This window comes from Phoxinus phoxinus, assembly GCF_949152265.1.
Source record: "Phoxinus phoxinus genome assembly, chromosome: 6".
Classification (NCBI taxonomy): Eukaryota; Metazoa; Chordata; class Actinopteri; order Cypriniformes; family Leuciscidae; genus Phoxinus; species Phoxinus phoxinus.
This window is the reverse complement of record NC_136881.1, coordinates 3,148,987-3,168,523: the sequence shown is the minus strand read 5'-3', so window position 1 is coordinate 3,168,523 and position 19,537 is coordinate 3,148,987. Positions and strand designations below refer to the sequence as shown.

The 19,537-nt window shown below is 36.8% G+C and overlaps 1 protein-coding gene across 4 annotated transcripts in view; it reads right to left on the bottom strand.

Annotated features, from left to right (window-relative positions):
• Positions 1-18,003, bottom strand: part of farp1 (FERM, RhoGEF (ARHGEF) and pleckstrin domain protein 1 (chondrocyte-derived)) — a 90,878-nt gene extending 72,875 nt beyond the window's left edge. For all 4 annotated transcript variants that reach the window (XM_079614810.1, XM_079614811.1, XM_079614812.1 and 1 more), the window contains exons 1-2: positions 17,747-18,003; positions 5,549-5,738 (exon numbers count right to left, since the gene is read on the bottom strand). In XM_079614810.1, the coding sequence (XP_079470936.1) occupies positions 5,549-5,722 (174 nt within the window). In that variant the 5' untranslated portion in view covers positions 5,723-5,738; positions 17,747-18,003. The remainder of the gene's footprint in view (positions 1-5,548; positions 5,739-17,746) is intronic.
• Between the last annotated feature and the right edge of the window lie 1,534 nt (positions 18,004-19,537).

Below are 19,537 nucleotides of genomic sequence, written 5' to 3'. Positions count from 1 at the left end.
TCTCCATCATAAAAGTGCATCTCTCCATCATAAAAGTGCATCTCTCCATCATAAAAGTGCTCCACTAAGTCTAAGCGAAACGTATGCGACGCACTGCTGATATTTACGCTACGCTCTGACGCACTGCACTACTTCCCACGCCATCAGTTGCGCAAGAAGACTGCGTATGTTTGTTTGTCCGGAAGCTAGATTTTTACTTTGTCACGTGGAACATTAAATATGAATATTTTTCTTACACAAACACATGGCTTCTCTACAGAAGGCCTTTATTAACCCCCCGGAGAGCAGTGTGGAGCACTTTTATGATGGACAGATGCACTTTATGGACTTCAAAACAGAAACAGACATTCACTGCCATTATAAAGCTTGGAAGAGCCAGGACATTTTTTCATATAACTCTGTGTTCGTCTGAAAGAAGATTGTCATATACACCTAGGATGGCTTTAGGGTGAGTAAATCATCGGCCAATTTTGTTATGTTTGACTGAACTAACCCTTTAACGCTGCTGGGGCATTTTATACACAGTATACACATAAAGCCCAAAAATGTCCACTTAAGGGAATGAAACATGAGTGATCAGACCATGAAATTCTCTCAGCTGTACGGAGAACAACACATTCTTGAATAAGAAATAAACCTTGACAAAAGTGAAGCTTCAGAGCTTCTGAATGGAGCTTCTAGCCTGGGTTTCCCCATACTGCCTTTGCGCAGCGCGATTTTGGTCTGGCGTTAGCCAGGCTAGACGTTCGCTATAAAAAATTCAAATTGAAAGTCAGTGAAGTAAAACATCAGCTACGCTCGGCGGACCTGAATAATGTCTGCTCTAAAACACGTTCAGATCGCACCGCAATCTGGATATGCAAATGGTGAAGAACTCATTTGGGTCACACAATGTGAGCCCGTGTGTGTGTGTGTGTGTGTGTGTTTCCTCTAAGGGCCGCGGCTCTTCCTGTTGGACCGACACAATCTGGGAGAACGGAGAGGAAGTTTCCGCTGTGAATCTTCAGGCAAAACTGCTGCTTACAGGAGCAGAAACCTTCTTTACTTTGTTGGATTACTCTGAAAGTTGATTCTGGATTGTTACCCTTAACATGGGAGAATCTCTCTATGAAATATAGTTATTTGTCATCACTAAATATATGTTTTATATATATATATATGTGTCATCCCTAAATATATGTTTTATATATATATGTGTCATCCCTAAATATATGTTTTATATATATATGTGTCATCCCTAAATATATGTTTTATATATATATGTGTCATCCCTAAATATATGTTTTATATATATATGTGTCATCCCTAAATAGAATAAAAAACACATATACATATATATATATATATATATATATATATATATATATATATTACAAATATAAAAAAAAAAAAAATATGTGAGAATCTCTCAATGAAATTTAGTTATCCGTCATCCCTAAATAAAAATCCAAAAAAAAAAATGTTTTAATGAATATATGAGAGAATCTCTCTACGAAAAGTTGTTTGTCATCCCTAAAAAAAAAATATATATATATATAAACATTATTTTAAAAATATATAGGAAAATCTCTCTACAAATATTTAGTTATTTGTTGTTCCTAAATTTTGTTCCTATTTTTTTTTTTTTTTATTAAAAAATATGTGGGAGAATCTCTCTAGTGTTTTTTTTTCTTCATTAAAATCATAAAATTAAAAGCATAAATCAAACAATATATACTAAATACCACCAAAATAAATGTGCACATTTCCAGATTATAACATAATAATGCGGAGTATAATAACGAGTTTTTAGGGATCCTCAAGAAAGTCACAATGTAAAAATGTGCAAAAATATAATTTCTTATTTTTGATTGTATATTTTGGGGTTAAATATGACATGAACATGTTCGTGAGATTTGTCAATTTATGTAAAAACGTCTGAGGCCGACGTGTTTGTCCTAAAATGTTGTTTTAAAATACAGTCTGTATCTTTTTTCTCAATTCTAAATGACAGTCTTGCATGAAGAAGGAAACCACAGACTCCAAGCATCCAATAACTCGCGACACACCCTCCATTATAGGAATACTTGGCATTTTCTCTCTTTTTCAACAAACCAGAGCATAGCTAGAAAGCAGAACTAACTACACACACACACACACACAACTGAACCCGTGCCGTGTGTAACTGGTAAGTGTGAACACGGACCAAGACAAAGTCTAGCATGGTTAACTTTAAACCAACTCAAAAGTTAGCAAAACTATAAACGCTTATATCTCTGAATCAAACACTGCAGTTTCGTCAAACACACTCATTAAGCCACTTTACACAATGAGCCGTTGCCGAACTGTGGGCTTGTAATTGCAGACTAAACACAAAAATAGAGAGTAATTCCATAACCGTATGGCTTAAAATATTATGCACGCATTTGTAGATGAAAATAGCCTGTGGATTTTTTACCATGATTTGGCATTTTATAATCTAGGTTCAAACTTCAGAGATGCTGAATAAAAAAAACAGGGCATTTAATCCGATACTAAAAGCAGCATGTCCAAAAAAATACCCAAAAAGCCTCAAATTCATGAAAAGGTTTAATAAAAATCTAATATTAAATCCGGTTGCCAACATGTGAACTCTGTGATCTGATGTGAACTTGGAAACAGGAACTGTGCCGAGACTATTGGGATTTCCTAACTGAGATCCCATCAAACAGGACATCCTGAACGCAGCAACTGGGCAATATGATGATGACAAGCCGTCGCTCGACTGCGGTTACGCCTCTGGACTGCAGAATAAGACTTTTATTCAGCCAGGATGAGCTAATTAAACTGATCAAAAGTGACAGTAATGTTACAAAAGATCATATTTCAAATGTTTTCCTTCCACACAAAAAAAAAAAAAAAAAAAAAAAAAAGTTGTTTTCTGTCCACGGTTTCCACAAAAATCTAAAGCAGCAGAACAGTTTACAACACTGATAATAATCATAAATGTTTCTTGGGCAGCAAATCATCATATACTGAAGGATCATGTGACACTGAATACCGGAGTAATGATGCTGAAAATCCAGCTTTGATCACTGGAATAAATTACACTTTAACATATAATCACATAGAAAACTGTTATTTTAAATTGTAATAATATGTCAAATTTTTACTGTATTTTTGATCAAATAAATGCAGTCTTGGTGAGCAGAAGAGACTCTCTCAGGAGCCTCCCAACCTCAAACTGTGTGCATTTATTATGTAGATCGCAAAGATGTAACTTTGGTGAAACTTTATGAGACAAATGTGTTCCACTAGCTAATCTACTCGAGACCAGTATGAAATCAGACATGCATTCTCAGTGTAAACGCTCAGAGAAGCTCCGGGTCCCACAGGAAATCAGCCCCTTTTCAATCCCAGCATGCTCCAGTCCTGCCAACACCACAGATCAGACTCCGAGCATCAGGCCGTCTCATCTAAACGATTGCGGGAGCTTCTTCTGCTCTGTTCACTCCGGCATCACATCAGCTGTGATCGTCTTATTCCACAGAAAACTGTGTTTCTCATTTCTACTGCCTTTCCACAGAGCTCCGTTATCAGAATGAACCCGTATCTGTATAGGGGCAGTGTACGGGGAGAGAATATACAGTTTACAGTATAAAAACCATTACGCCCATGGAATGTCCTCACAAGTATAGCAAAACAAACTTAATATCTGGTTAATATCAGTTATTATCTGGAATTACTCACAAATGTGTGACACTACAAAAGTACGATGGGTTGTTTTCATGTTAACTTAAAAATACTTTAATTTATTCTCCATAAAAAGCGACCTCAACGTGTATGAAATACAAAACCCTCCATCTCCCACACACACACACACACACACTTTCCACAAAGTCACAAGCGTATGATACATATTTATGATTTTATACCTCTGGCCTTTGGGGAACAGATAATGCCTTTCATCCATTTTTTATCCATTTCATTATTAATTCTTGCCCAGAGAGGGTGTGCAGTGTAGCAGGTGTGTGTGAGGTGTGTGTGTTGTGAGAGGTGTGTGTGTGTGTGTGTGTGAGGTGTGATCTGGAGAAGTGCAGTGGCTTTACTACGGCTCAGTCTGAAAGCAGAGACACACTCTTCATCAGATCAGCTGTGAATACATGAGAGAGACCCAATCTAATGTGTTTTCAATGGCCATTATAATAATAGACACATACTGAACTAGATGTATGTGATGCTATAGCGTTCTTGAGGTCTTTCCTAGACGTTTGGGGAGGTTTAAGACTGTAAATGACAAAAAAAAAAAAAACTTAAATGGACAATATTAGGAGGTGTATTGACTGACGCAGATCTCAAAAATCACAAATTTCCGCTTTCAAACATAATATAATCATGAATTTTAGATAATAATCTGCAATTATTGGACCTAAATTTGATTAATGGAAATAAATAAATGAAGTGTTTGATTAATTCGAACACCGAGCTGAAGCATTAAGCCAGGCAAACCAAACTAAAGCAACTAAAGCTGCCGGTGATCTCGTCTGGACGGAGACTGATGGAGATCGCCTCAGGGAACCAAGAATCAGTTTAAGCGAGACTGACAGTCTTCACCGAAGCACCTCGAGGCGTTCCTCAACAGACACACACGCTTTTATAGGCCTTATCTCACTATTAAAACTCAGGGGTTTAACCTCGGGGCATCAGCGGAGCACAGGGTGTGTGTATCCAACTACACTATCCTACACACACACACACACACACACACACACACACAGCTTTTACTTCAGCTCAAGTTCATATTTTCCCGTCGAGATCTCAGTCATGAATTCTGACGAATGTCTTCTTTTCTGCTACCTAACATGCCTGAGGAGCTTACGGCTCCCTTGGTAGCGATCAGTGAGGGCATTTTCTCATTAGTGAACAAGACCGAGCTTTTCAACATCATTACCATTCCCAAGGGAGCTTAAGTGACGAAACGGGAGGGCAAGTGAACACAAAAGAGTCTACACTTGAGGGGGAAAGCAGCAGACGCTTTAGTGTGTTCTTGATGGCCTGCTGGGATACACAACAAATCACAATACTTATGAAATGCTGGGGATTTTCCATGCAATTAAACCTGGGCTGTGTTCGAACGTGGAAAATTAGCTTACTGCCTACTATTTATTTTAAATAATAGGAATTAGTATGCATTACGCAATAAGCAATTCAAACAATAGTACGCTACACTGGTGTCACATGACCTCATTACATTCATTGTCCACTGCTGTCCAGTTATTGTCTTGGAATCAACTTTTTTATATATATAATGCAATGCAATGCAAAATAAATAAAATAAAAAATGCAACAAGGTAAATATCAGTCAGTGCAGTAAAATAAAATAAAGTGCCATAAAATGCATACAATAAAATAAAGCAAAACGCAATGTAAAAATAAAGCAAATTGATATGCAATAAAATAAAGTAAAATAAAACGCTTTAATGTAAAATAAATAAGTGCAATAAAAAGCAATACAATAACATGAAAAATACAATGCAATGCAATAGAACGAAGCAAAATGCAATAAAGTAGAAAGCAAACCGTGTCTTACCGAGACCTCGAAGACTTCCTGAGTGTCGTCCAGCATCTGGACCCGGATGGAGATCTGTCTGCCCGGAGGCATGGTGGGGGGGCGCTGGCCGGGCTCCAGTGTGCTGATGCCCAGGCTCTCAGGGGCCCCAAGCCTCTGCCCCGCCCCCGAGGGCCGCTCCTCTGGCTCCACCATTCTGCTGCAGACCCACCTGACCACAGACAACAGAACACATTTACATGAGGGCCAAAACGTGATGGGATAAACACAGATTCTGGTGATCACACACAGTTTTCCTTTTTTACAGCAGGAATTCATAAACTCGTGCTGCCCTGGAAAACGCCAAGGATGATTTATGATTCCTGAAATGTATATTTCTGCAGTACACTAGTTGTGCTGCTATGGCAAGTCTTGATGTTAACTCTCGTTCTGCTTGGCTCACTCATCCACATAAACACAGCTTTTAGTTATAACCCACTCAACAACAACAACCAACACTGGTTAAAGGGGTCATATAATGGTACATGCACTTTTACAAGTTGATTGCACTGAAATGTGTGTTGATAGTGTCTGTACACAACCATCATAAAATGATAAAAATCCATCCAGTGTTTTTATTTATTTATCTCCTTATATGTTTTACCCTGTCTCAAATTGAGCTGTTCGATTTTGTGACGTCACAAAATCGACGCCCCTCCCACGATTGTTGATTGATAGCAGCTTTCAACACAGACCCGCGTGAGCGAGCTGTCAATCATAGTCCGCGCGTCATTGTTGATACGCTGGAGCACTGTCTATGAGCAGAATGACGCATTTTTTTTAGATGCCATTCTGCTCATAGACTAAAAAATGTGTACACGTGTTAAAGTTAACTACACTAAGCTTACTTTTGTAACGTTATATGGTTTATAACGGTGTCTGTTACTGACTCAAATGTTGTCATGGCAACACTCCAACGTGCGTTGTGTCAGAGGGGCGGGGTGAGCAAAGCTCAGGATCATTTAAAGACACATGCACTCAAACGGCGTGCTGAAAACAGAGCTGTTTTTGACCAGGTAAAATTGGTGTTTTCTTACAATACTAATGAGAATTTTTAATTAAAGTAGATTACAAACTTTCAATTTAGACCCTAAAGAATCATATTAGCTTGTACAAAAATGGCATTATATGACCTCTTTAAGAACTGAACCATACAGATGAACCTGACGACAACAGGTCGGCATATTTGTAAATGCAATGGTAAATGCAATGCAAAATGCAATAAAATGCAATGCAACAAAACACAATTTAAAAAAATGCATTAAAAAAATAACATTTTGTTTCACAGACCTACTTTGTGGTTTTAATCCAAACTGAATTTTGTTCAACTTTGGTAAAAAAAAAAAAAAAATGGAGCACATTACAGTTTTTAAACAAATTCTGTCCGGATATTATGTTTGTGATTGCACTATATTAAACTTTCACACAAAAAACACTTCTAATATGTTCGCTACAGTAATGCAATAATGATGACTTTCTATCTTGTAACTGCAAGTTAAATATTTGACATTATGGACATATAAATGCAATGAAAATGACACAGATTCCAGTGGGAACATCCCATAGGAAACACGTGGATTCATTCAAACCTGTCAAATCCTTATTACTGTTTTGACGGCTTAAACTCAAACAATAGTGTCTCTCACCATTGAAAAACACTGAGTTTATGGGTTTAGGAAATCATTAGGAAGGGTTTAGAGAGGCATTAAATCCAGGGATTTCTAACCCTAAACAACCAGATCGCTCACTGCGACTCCAACATGATGGATTATAAGCTTGTGCGCTTCAATATAACACCAGTTTAACCAACGAAATGGGCAGATATGCATTGAAGCAAGTTATAAAGCAGAAATTTTCATTAAAGACGGGAAATTCTTTCAACTAAAGTACTAAAAACAGCTTTTTGCTCATGTCCTCATGCTAACCCATATTTCTAAGGAACTGAGAACTTAATGAAATGCAAATTTGTCCACTTACATCTAAACCCTCTTACGGACATCTTCTGAAATATTCAAAGCCTTTTTAGAGGAATTCAGTGAAGGAGAAATGCTGTGAATGACTACATTTGAAGGGTCTAAATTATACAGATCTCAGCAGAATTAAAGTAAACGCCACAAAATAAGTCCCACTTCTACGTCAAGTAATCGTAGCGCTGCCTCTTCCGATCCAGAGCCTTTGTCCAAACATCTATTCAATACATTTTTAATAGAGCATTTCTGTGGTCAGCAATAATAAACTGATGATTTATAGTCAATTCTGCAATTTGCCAAATGTTCTGACACTGATGTTGTTGAGGTGTTTTCTGAATATAAAAAAATGACTATAAACTATGATAATAAATGAGAAGATAACATTGTGATGTGTGTATTAAAAATTTGAATATGGTGCAAAAGTTCATTTATTTCAGTAATTCAACTTAAAAGGTGAAACTAATATATTTTATAGACTCATTACATGCAAAGTGAGATATTTCAAGGCTTTATTGGTTATAATTTTGATGATTATGGCTTACAGCTTATGAAAACCTTTTCACAATTAAAATTTTTTAAATTTTGGGTTTTCATAAGCTGTTCATAATCATCAAAATTATAACCAATAAAGCCTTGAAATATCTCACTTTGCATGTAATGAGTCTATAAAATATATTAGTTTCACCTTTTAAAGGTAGGGTAGGTAGGATTTATATAAAAACTTTTTACCAAATTTGATTAAACTTTCTATATATATCAATGCATAATTAAAATGTAAGTACTCTGATAAAAAGAGTATAAAAATCGAGTGACTCTAGACCGTTTAATCTTCATTAAACACAGCTCATTATTTCCATTCGGGACGAATCACAGGATTGGCTTGCGCGACTGTCACTCGACGTCGCCATGACTACCGCCGTTATTACTGGCTCTGCCCACGTGCGCGCAGTCGCGCACCCGTTTTTAGGTGGGAGTGAATGGAATTAATGAGCTGTGTTTAATGAAGATTAAACGGTCTAGAGTCACTCGATTTTTATACTCTTTTTATCAGAGTACTTACATTTTAATTATGCATTGGTATATAAAGACAGTTTAAACAAATTTGAATAAAAGTTTTTTTTAGACAATTCTGACCTACCCTACCTTTAAGTTGAATTACTGAAATAAATGAACTTTTGCACAATATTCTAATTTTTTGAGTTTCACCTGTATGTGTGTGTATATATATATATATATATATATATATATATATATATATATATATATATATATATATATATATATATATATATATATATAAACCATGATTAATTAACCATCAGAGTCTATAGCTTCTATTTTCATTGGCAAAGCATGCAAAGAATTAAAACAGCTGGCCATATTGTGAGAAAATGTCAGTTGCATAATATTAACATCTTGTTTATTGAACTATTGTATAAAGCAATATCACTGTGTATTCAGTGCAACAACCCTCTGGCTTGTGATGATTAACAGACCGCTCTCAGATACCCACCGATGGAAACACACATCGCTCAAACACAGGAGAACGAGTTACTCCACGAATCACAGATGGAGAATGGGCTGATGACAGCCGTGCAACACTTATACGCCTCACGGGATAATCAAACATAAAAACTGTGTGTGTGTGTGTGTGTATCAAAGAGAGATGAGAGAACAGTTATCCGCTCGTGGCAGTAAACAGCTTCTCCTATGACAATGTAAAGTGTTTTTCACAGATACGACACTTTCAATTATTCTACACAGACGTCAGAAGACGAACACGTACAGCAGTGTATTCTGTGTTCACTCGACACGGGGGATTTACATACGGGAAACAAACATGACAAGTGAAGAACGGCACTGTTACGTGACAAAGCAAAGGATCATGATTCAAAAGAGCATGCAAATGACACCAACCTTAAACCTTTGACAAATGCGATCACATGAACATTGAGATCTGCGTTCTGATCCAGAGATTAGCCGTGGTCATGTAGAAAACCGCTTTTCAACATCAGTATCATTAGTTACAATCATTCAAATTTTCACAGAAGTGCTGGTATAAAAGTTTACAGGTCAGATATAAACACTGATGTCTATGGTAGCGAATAAAATAAGGTAAATCTCCGTTTAAAAGTAACTAGACGCTTCAAATAAAGATTGTATCAATTACATCGTTACACCAGTAGGTGGCGACACGTGGCTATTAACAAATAAAAATGTATTTGTCATTTAATTATTTATTCAAGAGATACGTTAAAAAAAAACTGATTCATCCAGCAATAAAACAAGTTTTTATTAAAGCTGCCGTTGGCAAGTCTGGCAGATTGAGTGGACTTAGACAAAATTTTGAACGTTTACAACTCCCATGCCCCTCCCCCACTACCAACGAGCACCCGCCCATCGTCAGTGCGTGTGTACCTGATTTTCTGTGAACGCGTCCGTCTCTTCAACATCGATCAACACCATAGACTCGGAGGTCGGCTGCCCTGGCTAATCTATCCATAGATAGCGATAACCGAGGAATTGGAAGCTTGTTATTAGATTTTCTCTCTGCCATCACGCTTCGTACAATCTTCCGGCGAACTTTAGGCGTGTCGTGTGCATGTGATATTGTAACGTCTGCGTCTGCGCGAGGGAGGGGGATCTGTGATTTGTGCACGACCTGTGATTGACAGTCAGATCTCACACCCCCCCTGCGCTGATTAGACCCGATGATCCGGGACGGTGGATTTTTGCAAAACAAAATAACACGCTCCAGGTGGAGTTAGAAGCTCGGGTTTTTTTCTAAAACCACCTTATTTATGTTGTTCTGTCGGATTATAGTGTCAATTTCACTGAATTAGATAAAAAAAAATGTTGCCGACGGCAGCTTTAATGAGTCATTGAATCATTTAGTCAAGAGATTCGTTCAAAAACACTGATTCATCCAGCAATCAAACAAGTGAAGTCTATATTCGGTGAGTCATTGAATCATTCAAGAGATTCGTTCAAAACTCATTCATCCAGCAATGAAACAAGTGCAGTCATTGAATTTTAAAAAGAAAAAATTATCGAGATTAATTAAATATATTTTAAATAGACTGCAGGAATGAATATTTTGCCAGAACCTCTAGTAAATGACATTATTTTGTCTATTCAGAATCGCGGGAGAATCGCGATCGCTATTTTAAACCAAGAAATCGTGATTCTCAGTTTATCTAGAATCGTGCAGCTGGGAAAATTGTGTAATGGTGGAAGCAATTCTCACTTATAATTATTATAAAGTAAATTTCACAAGTAATTACAAAGAAACAGCAAGTAACACATTGAATTCATTTATAAAAAATAAAAATAAAATAATAATAAAACTAAGCCACTATATAAAAATGGACTAAACAAAGGGCGACACAAAAAAGACTAAACTGCAATGCGTAGTGGTGTGTGTGTTCACGAACACTAACCAGGAGCAGTGATAAACACACACATTCCAGCACTGATTGAACCTCAGATCCAGACGCTGAACTCAGATGTGCGCTAGAGACGAGTCACGACAGGTTAACAAGCATGCGGGGGTTTCAGCATTCACACACACACACACACACAACCCCCGACAGCACTGGAATCTCCTCAACACACACACATCCGAGTCTATCATGATGACCCTGACGACAGTGCATCAGTGGATGTGATGATAATGAGCTTAGAGATGATCAATAAAGCTTATCAGACGTTCACAAAGCTTTATTCATCAAGGGAACGAGGGAGTGTGAGACGTTCACTGTAACAAACACTTCCTGTGAGGGACGATGATGACGATGATGATGAAAATGACATTTTAATATTGATTTTCATCTGCAGCTTGACATTTTGTTTGACAGAAAGGAGAGAGATATAGACGATGAAAGGAGATTTGATTATGTGTCTAATATTTCAAATTTTTATGAAACATTACATTAACATAAAATTCAAATTGCATAAAATAACTTTACACAATTTACTTAAAACTAATAAAAATGTACTTTTACTCAATTTACTTAATAAAAACTAATAAGTAGATATGTATTTATTATTAACCCCTTAGCACTATATTACTATTCCTGATCTAATCATGACACACTACTATATATCGTTGGAAAGGTCTAAGACCCATAAATAGATATTTTACCACTGTTTTTTGTTACAAATTATGTAGGAACAAAAATAAATGAATTTGTGACAAGAGTGCACCTCTGGCCTTTGTCACAAAAAGTCGACGCACACACTTTTAATAATTGAAACTCTGGTTTTCATGCTAATTATTTACATCACATATTTTAGTAGTTCTCATAAATTAGTTTTTTCTTGAATTACAACCATTTAAGTTTGAAGTAGGGCTGTAAACGATTAATCGTGATTAATCGAATCCAACACAAAACATGTGTGTATTGTGTATAATTATTTTGTGTATATATATATATATATATAAATACACACAAATGCATGTATATATTTGAGAAATATTTGCATTTATATACTGCGCATATATATTTTTATATGATTTATATTATAAATATAACTATTTTTTATATAAATAACACATTTTTTTTAAATATATACATGCATGTGTGTGTATTTATATATACAAAATAATTATACACAATACACACACATATATTATGTAAACACAAACTTTTCTTTTGGATTCGATTAATCACGATTAATCGTTTACAGGCCTAATTTGAATAGTGCATTTTAACGTCTATTCTCAAAAAGTTTAACAGTTAAGGGGTTCATCTAAATAATAAGTAAATACATCATTATAAATATAATTAAAATACATTTAAAAAACATGTTTATTTATTTATTTATTATTTAGATTAAAATTGACTTTTACAAAAATATGTATTTATTTAAAAAATTATAATAATAACTTAATAAATACAACTTACTTTCACAACTTTCTGAACACAAAAAAAGTCATTATCCACTGACAAGTTTGTCAGTAGATTATTGAACTCACACATTGGTAAGTTAGTTATACAAATACTGTAATTGGCCAAATGTTGTCTGATTAATCTGATATATCAGTCTATCACTAACAACTACTGTTACTCAAGCAAACAGGGGTAGTTAGTTAGCGGTCAATAATCTAAAAAATTGCCCATTTACCAGTAACATGTCCAACTGGGCGCGGTTATCAACCAACAATAATAACAGCAGAATAAAGAAATGCAGCAAGAATAATAGACACTAGAAGCATGGAGAAGAGGATAGAGACCAACAGGCTCCCAGAAGTCTTCAGGGGCCGTCCACAATCACAAGCACTGCAATAAAGGGGCCATTCTTCCCTGTCCCGGGCCGAAGTTACTGGTTACGCACATTTAAACTGAATGAGTAATTGAGAAGCGGCTCCTCTGGGACCTTTAATCCCCCTCGGCTAGCGGGTTCATTACCCGCCCAAACCCTAATGTATGCCTTAACCACTGAACGTCTGCAGCGCTGTTAGTGTTAGCAAACCCTGGAACAATGCACACACAAACGGCACTGACAAACTACTGGATTTCCATCCAACGAAAGCCATTAAAAACCCACTTACAGAAACATGATGACGAATGCATGGCCATTATATTTAATCTGTCTTGTGCTATCTTTAGTTCACCCATTTTTAAACAGCTCGTCTTGGAAATGTGCATGAATTATAGAGCGGAAAAGGCTTTGTTTTAAGCATGCACTAATCTGGGTTATGGTTTTGAAACGCACATGACGTGAACTGCACTGTTACTGGTTCAACAGGTCGACCTTCTTTTGCAGGAAGACTCAAAAGGACTTTCTCACACTTCGTTTATGTTTTCTCAGGTCTCAGAACACATAATCTTTCCCAAAGGACATCGTACAAACATAAAGACAAGGGGATCACGTTCCCATAACTGTGTTCAGATCAGATCAGCCGTATACTAAGAGCTGTACAATACTAGAAACAATACTACAAATTACAGTGAGATTTTCACATGTTTGCTAGGAAGTTTCAAAGGTATCTGAGTTTTGCATTAAGGATTGTTGCTATGCAGTTTGGACGCCTGCCTGGACATTTTGGTGGTTGCCAGGGCGTTGCTATGGTGGTCTAAGTGGTTGCTAAGTTTTTGTGCCATTAAGCATTTTGCTATGTAGTTGCTAGGGTGTTGCTATGTGGTCACAAAGGCATTCTGAGTGGTTTAAACATGTTGCTATGTAGTCCCTCTAAACTATTCTGAGATATTGATATGATGTTGCCAAGTCACTTAGAATTGTTTAAGCACATTGCTATGCTGTTGCTAGGGTGTTCTGGGATGTTATGTGGTTGATAAGGCATTCTGAGTGGTTTAAGCACATTGCTTTGTAGTTGAATATGGAATGTTGCTAGGGTGTTGCCAGGGTTTTCTGTGATGTTATGTGGTTGCTAAGGCATTCTGAGTGGTTTAAGCTCATTGCTATGTGGTAGCTAGGGTGTTCTGTGATGTTGCTAGAGTGTTGCCAGGGTTTTCTGGGATGTTATGTGGTTGCTAAGGTATTCTAAGAGGTTTAAGCTCATTGATATGTAGTAGCTAGGGTGTTCTGTGATGTTGCTAGAGTGTTCCCAGGGTTTTCTGGGATGTTATGTGGTTGCTAAGGCATTCTAAGAGGTTTAAGCTCATTACTATGTGGTAGCTAGGGTGTTCTGTGACGTTGCTAGAGTGTTGCCAGGGTTTTCTGTGATGTTATGTGGTTGCTAAGGTATTCTAAGAGGTTTAAGCTCATTGCTATGTGGTAGCTAGGGTGTTTTGTGATGTTGCTAGAGTGTTGCCAGGGTTTTTGATAAACCTTTATTCGTCCCACAGAAATTTCCCCACTGTGGGACGAATAAAGGTTTATCTTATCTTATCTTTTTCTGTGATGTTATGTGGTTGCTAAGGCATTCTGAGTGGTTTAAGCTCATTGCTATGTGGTAGCTAGGGTGTTGCTAAGGCATTCTGAGTGGCTTTTAAGCATGTTTTAAACCCTGTCCTGATGCAGTGCTGCTAATGGTCAAATATAGAAAAACAAGCGGTTTCTCATGCAAAACTCTCACACTGAATGCTGATAAACAACGAGTGAAAGGAAAACCTCTGCAAAAAGGCCACAGACTGGAAACTTTTACTCTAAAGGAAGCACAAAGTAGGAAGCAAGCAAAGCACAGAAGGATCACATGTCACACATGCAGAGATAAACACGATAAAACAGGAAGTACTTCTGAATCTGGAGCAAATTAGGTCTCATTAAAACCAAAGTGCAAACCAACACATTTCATTGCATGACTGCAAACTCAACATGACAGAGTCAACCATTAAGGAGCGGCCCACTTCAAAGCACATGCCTGGTTAAAAAAAAAAAAAAAAAAAAAAAAAAAAAAACTTTTTTTGCCTTCCCAAACAGTTACCTTATTTAAACACGCTCATACAAAAATCTTTATTTTTCCGTCCTATACAAACACACACACACACACACACACACACACACACACCCTTCATAGAAAACAGAGACAGAAAAGTGAACAATCCGTGCAGCGAGGGTTCGTTCCCAGACTCACGCTCGCTGAACTAGTTAACCTGCCTTTCAACTTGTTTGCCTGAAAGTTCCCAGAGATGTGTTCAGCGAGGCGGACACGTGGAACAGAGGGTTCACTGAGACAGACTCAACATACACACATCTGACGGCCCAAAACGCACACTCCTTCACTGAACAAGAAGTATGACACATCATAACGGCTAAGTACAAACAATACTGAGAATTAGTGATGCTAAAAAACTAAGGGTGCGTCTCAATCAGCTCCCTAGTTCACTAGTCAGGACACTGATGATCAGTTGGGTTGGGTATTGTTTGAATTTTAGATATGATTCTGCCTATCATTTCTGATTCTTATTGATTCCTAGTTTCAATTCCAATATGGTTAATACATTTAGATATCAAACATATTTATTCTGTCGTTCTGCAAAACATCCCTTTGCAGCTGAATACCATGAATCCTCTGAATACCTGTTCACTAACTAAGAGAACAACTAGGTAATAAACTAGACTAACTAATATACATTTCAAACATTATTAAAGACAAGTATATAGTCAGTAATACAATAAGAACAAATAAGCAAAAGCACAAATAAATAGAACTTTAGAAATTGAAAATGTAAATAATATTGCATAGTTATTTGTTTTACAAATAAAATAGATTAATCTGTATTAAAGTTACAAAAGTTATTCAGTCAAGATCAGTGAGTGATTTTCTTTTTCTCTTAAAGACACACCCCTTTTTTTTTTTTTTAAATAGGCTCATTTTCCAGCTCTCCGAGAGTTGTACAGTTTTACCGTTTTCGAATCCATTCAGGCGATCTCCGGGTCTGGCGGTAGCACTTTTAGCATAGCTTAGCATAGATCATTGAATCTGATTAGACCGTTAGCATCTCTCAAAAAAAAATTACCAAAGAGTTTCGATATTTTTCCTATTTAAACCTCGACTCTTCTGTAGTTACATCGTGTACTAAGGCCGACAGAAAATGAAAAGTTGCGATATGCTAAAAGTGCTACCGCCAGACCCGGAGATCGGCTGAATGGATTCGAAAACGGTAAAACTGTTTAACTCTCGGGGAGCTGGAAAATGAGCCCATTTCAAAAAAAAAAAGTGCAGTGTTCCTTTAACATTAATGACACAGACGGCAGCAGGAATATTAGGATCCTGTCACTTTAAAAGCTAATGCACAGATCCAATAAACTGATACACACGAGTTTTCTTTCTAAACTGTTTACGTTCACTTTAGACATAACCCACTCTGTTTACAAGGATAATAATAATAATTTTGAGCGCATTTGTCAGCACAGAAAACAGCACACAAGTGCCGAATTGAGTTTGTACAATGAAGATGTTGTCATGTCACCATCAGCGTCCCAATGTTTAGTGAGCAAGGGTCCTTAACAGTGACCACGACATACTGACTCAGGGAGCTGATTGAGACCCCTAAGTATTAAGTACTTAATGCACACTACATTGTGTGTGTGTGTGTGTGTGTGTGTGTGTGTGTGTGTGTGTGTGTGTGTGTGTGTGTGTGTGTGTGTGTGTGTGTGTGTGTGTGTGTTGTTGTTGAAGAGGTGTTTTTACTCTACTAAGTGGTTCTGTTTACTAACCATCTATTAACCAGCCATAACCCTGGGAAACATGGTAAAAACCACTCAGAACATGTAAACTACCACAATGTGCTAGACTAGTCAATTTACTTAGCAAGAGCACTGAAGATAACTAGAGTTTCCGCCAACATATCTACCACCATATTTACATTTATTGTTACTAAGTCACCACTCAAACATTAAATAATGTTTAGTATAATAAATAATAATTAACGTGGTGAATTTGCTAATAGGATTTTAAAATCTGTGCGGAGTTGTGTGCTAGCAGGCGGCGGATGTAGGTTAGTCGAGTAATCCTTGAGGTTCAGATGTTAGTGGGTTAAGCTGCATTGTGTGTGTGTGTGTGTGTGTGTGTGTGTGTGTGTGTGTGTGTCATCAAGAATTCATTTGACAGGGAAATCCCATAATGTCCAAATGACTACCTGCACACCCACTTAAAACACATCACTGCAGCTCTTGTGAATATAGTGAAAAAATAAAGCAAATAAGAAAAAAAACAGTAAATGCTGATGTTTTACCTGGTTCTGGGATATTTATGATAATACCATACAACAATAACCCCATGCTGTGTTGCATTAGTTTAAAAAAACAGGCTGAGAGGAAAATATGTGACCCTTACAAAAGTGTATTGTGATGCTATCAAATAATACCAAGGTATTTGAGATAATACAAGTCCAAAAATCATGCCACAATTACAAAAGGGTACTACTGTGTTTTGGACATGGACCAATGCATTCTTATAAGTCATTTGGAGTGCCATATAAATAATCTAGGGTTGTGATATTATCACTATGGTACCGCAACAGTCGTTTTTTAAAAGATCCAACAAAACATGGTATTACCATAGTATTTTTGTCCAACGTTAAAGTACAGTAGAGCACTATGGTAAAGCACTACAGTACATCTTTGATGTGGAAACGTACGATATGACGCGTGGCAACAGCGAAGGCTCGTGAGATTTAATCGTGTAACCATGGAAACCGCTACAATATATCAGCGTGTCCAGCGATCGGAAGATTAATCGTAACTCTTATTCGCTCGCTGCCGGTTTATAGCGAGCCAATAAAATAACACAGAATCTTACCTTTACAGCTGAATTAATACTCCTTCTGACTGGATATGTGCGTAACTACGTTGTTACACGTTATTCCGCGAAAGTAACACGCAGAGCAGCGGCTGGAGTCGCGAAGGATCAGTTAATCGCCGGTTATTCGCGGGAAGCGCTGAAATCCACCGTCTTCCCGGACGCCATGACTGAACTGATCCCGAACTGAACTGATACAATAAAACACCGCCTCCAGCCTCCAACACCCGCACTACAGCCTAACAGCGCTGTTGGGAACAGCGCCACCTGGCGGACGATTCAAACTCACCATGGTTACAGTGTTGCCAAGTCCGCTGTTTTCCCGCGAAATTGGGCTTCTTTTAATTTAGTTTTAGTTTTTATATACAGACAGTAGTTAACATTTGAAGATCATCAAAATCTTTCATCAAAGTTGAATTTTGAACAATAGGCATACCCGTTTATGTCTTAGGACAACTTTGATGAACTTTTTTTTTTATCCACTTCAAATGTTGACTACTGTATAGTATTAACATCAGACACCATCACTGTCCTATCGCAATGCATTAGTATTTTTTGTAAGGGATGGTTAATGGCTATGTAACTAAAATGGTAGGCTACCAAACCATCTAACAGAGATCATTCTCAGAACGTTCTGGTAACGTTCTCTTAAAGTAGAGAACAAACGTTCTTCCAGAAACCGTAATATAATGTTTCAGTAAAGTTCTCAAAACATTTCACACATTTTTTAAATGTTAGGACATCAAAAAGAAATTCAAATAAATCGTTCAGGAAAATAAAATCCTATTTCTACAGTTTCATGAAGTACTGTGATGAGTAACAGCGCCACCAACCTGTGGAGGCAACAGTCTAAACATGTATTACTATTGATATTTTTGGTAACACTTTATTTTAGTGTCACTGTTACGTGTTACTATAATATCTATAAATTATGCATAATTACACGCAACTAACCCTAAACCAAACATAATCTTAACCCTATAGCAAGTACATCAAGAATAATTACACTGTAACAAACACATTAAAATAAAGTGTAACCAGATTGTGTTATACACTGGGATTTTGTAATAAGAATTATTAAAGGGATTAGGATTTATTCAAAAAGGACCCAACAAACTAGATATTTAGGTTCCCTATAACTTCCCAACACTGCTCCTAAAGGACCGATACACTTACAATCACTGTCAAAATACTAGTCATTGGTACTGTAATTATGAAATAGTTTATGAGCTAGTTATGAACTACAATAGACATGACAACAGAAGAAAGATCTTTGAGGATTTTAAAACTTCAGACATTGTCAAAACTGTTGGGATAATCTAACAGGATTCATCCTTTTTTTATATTAATATTCCAGTTAAAATCCTGTGCATATTGCTTTTGGAAATACATTTCTTTATTCAAGTAAACGACATGTGCCGCTTTTGTTCAATACTGGGTTGACCAAATAAAATCAATTTACTTTAAAGTAAATGACATTTGAGTTTATCTGGTCAAAACCCAGTTTTGAAGAAAAGCTGCACAAGTAGGCAGCGCAAGTTTTATAATGTTTATATGCAGTATTTAAAACTACATACACACCGCTTTACGACTGATGGTGATAATATAACTAGCCTAATCTATTCACTCGTATCTACTTCTCTATAGTTACTGCTGTAAAACCATAAAAGACCAATGTGAACCGCTTCTAGTTTCAGTTTTATGTAAACTTGTTAAAAACAAGCACTCAAGTGAGAGAACTGAACCAAAGATCAACACTTAACATGATTAATTCACGTATAAATTCACATT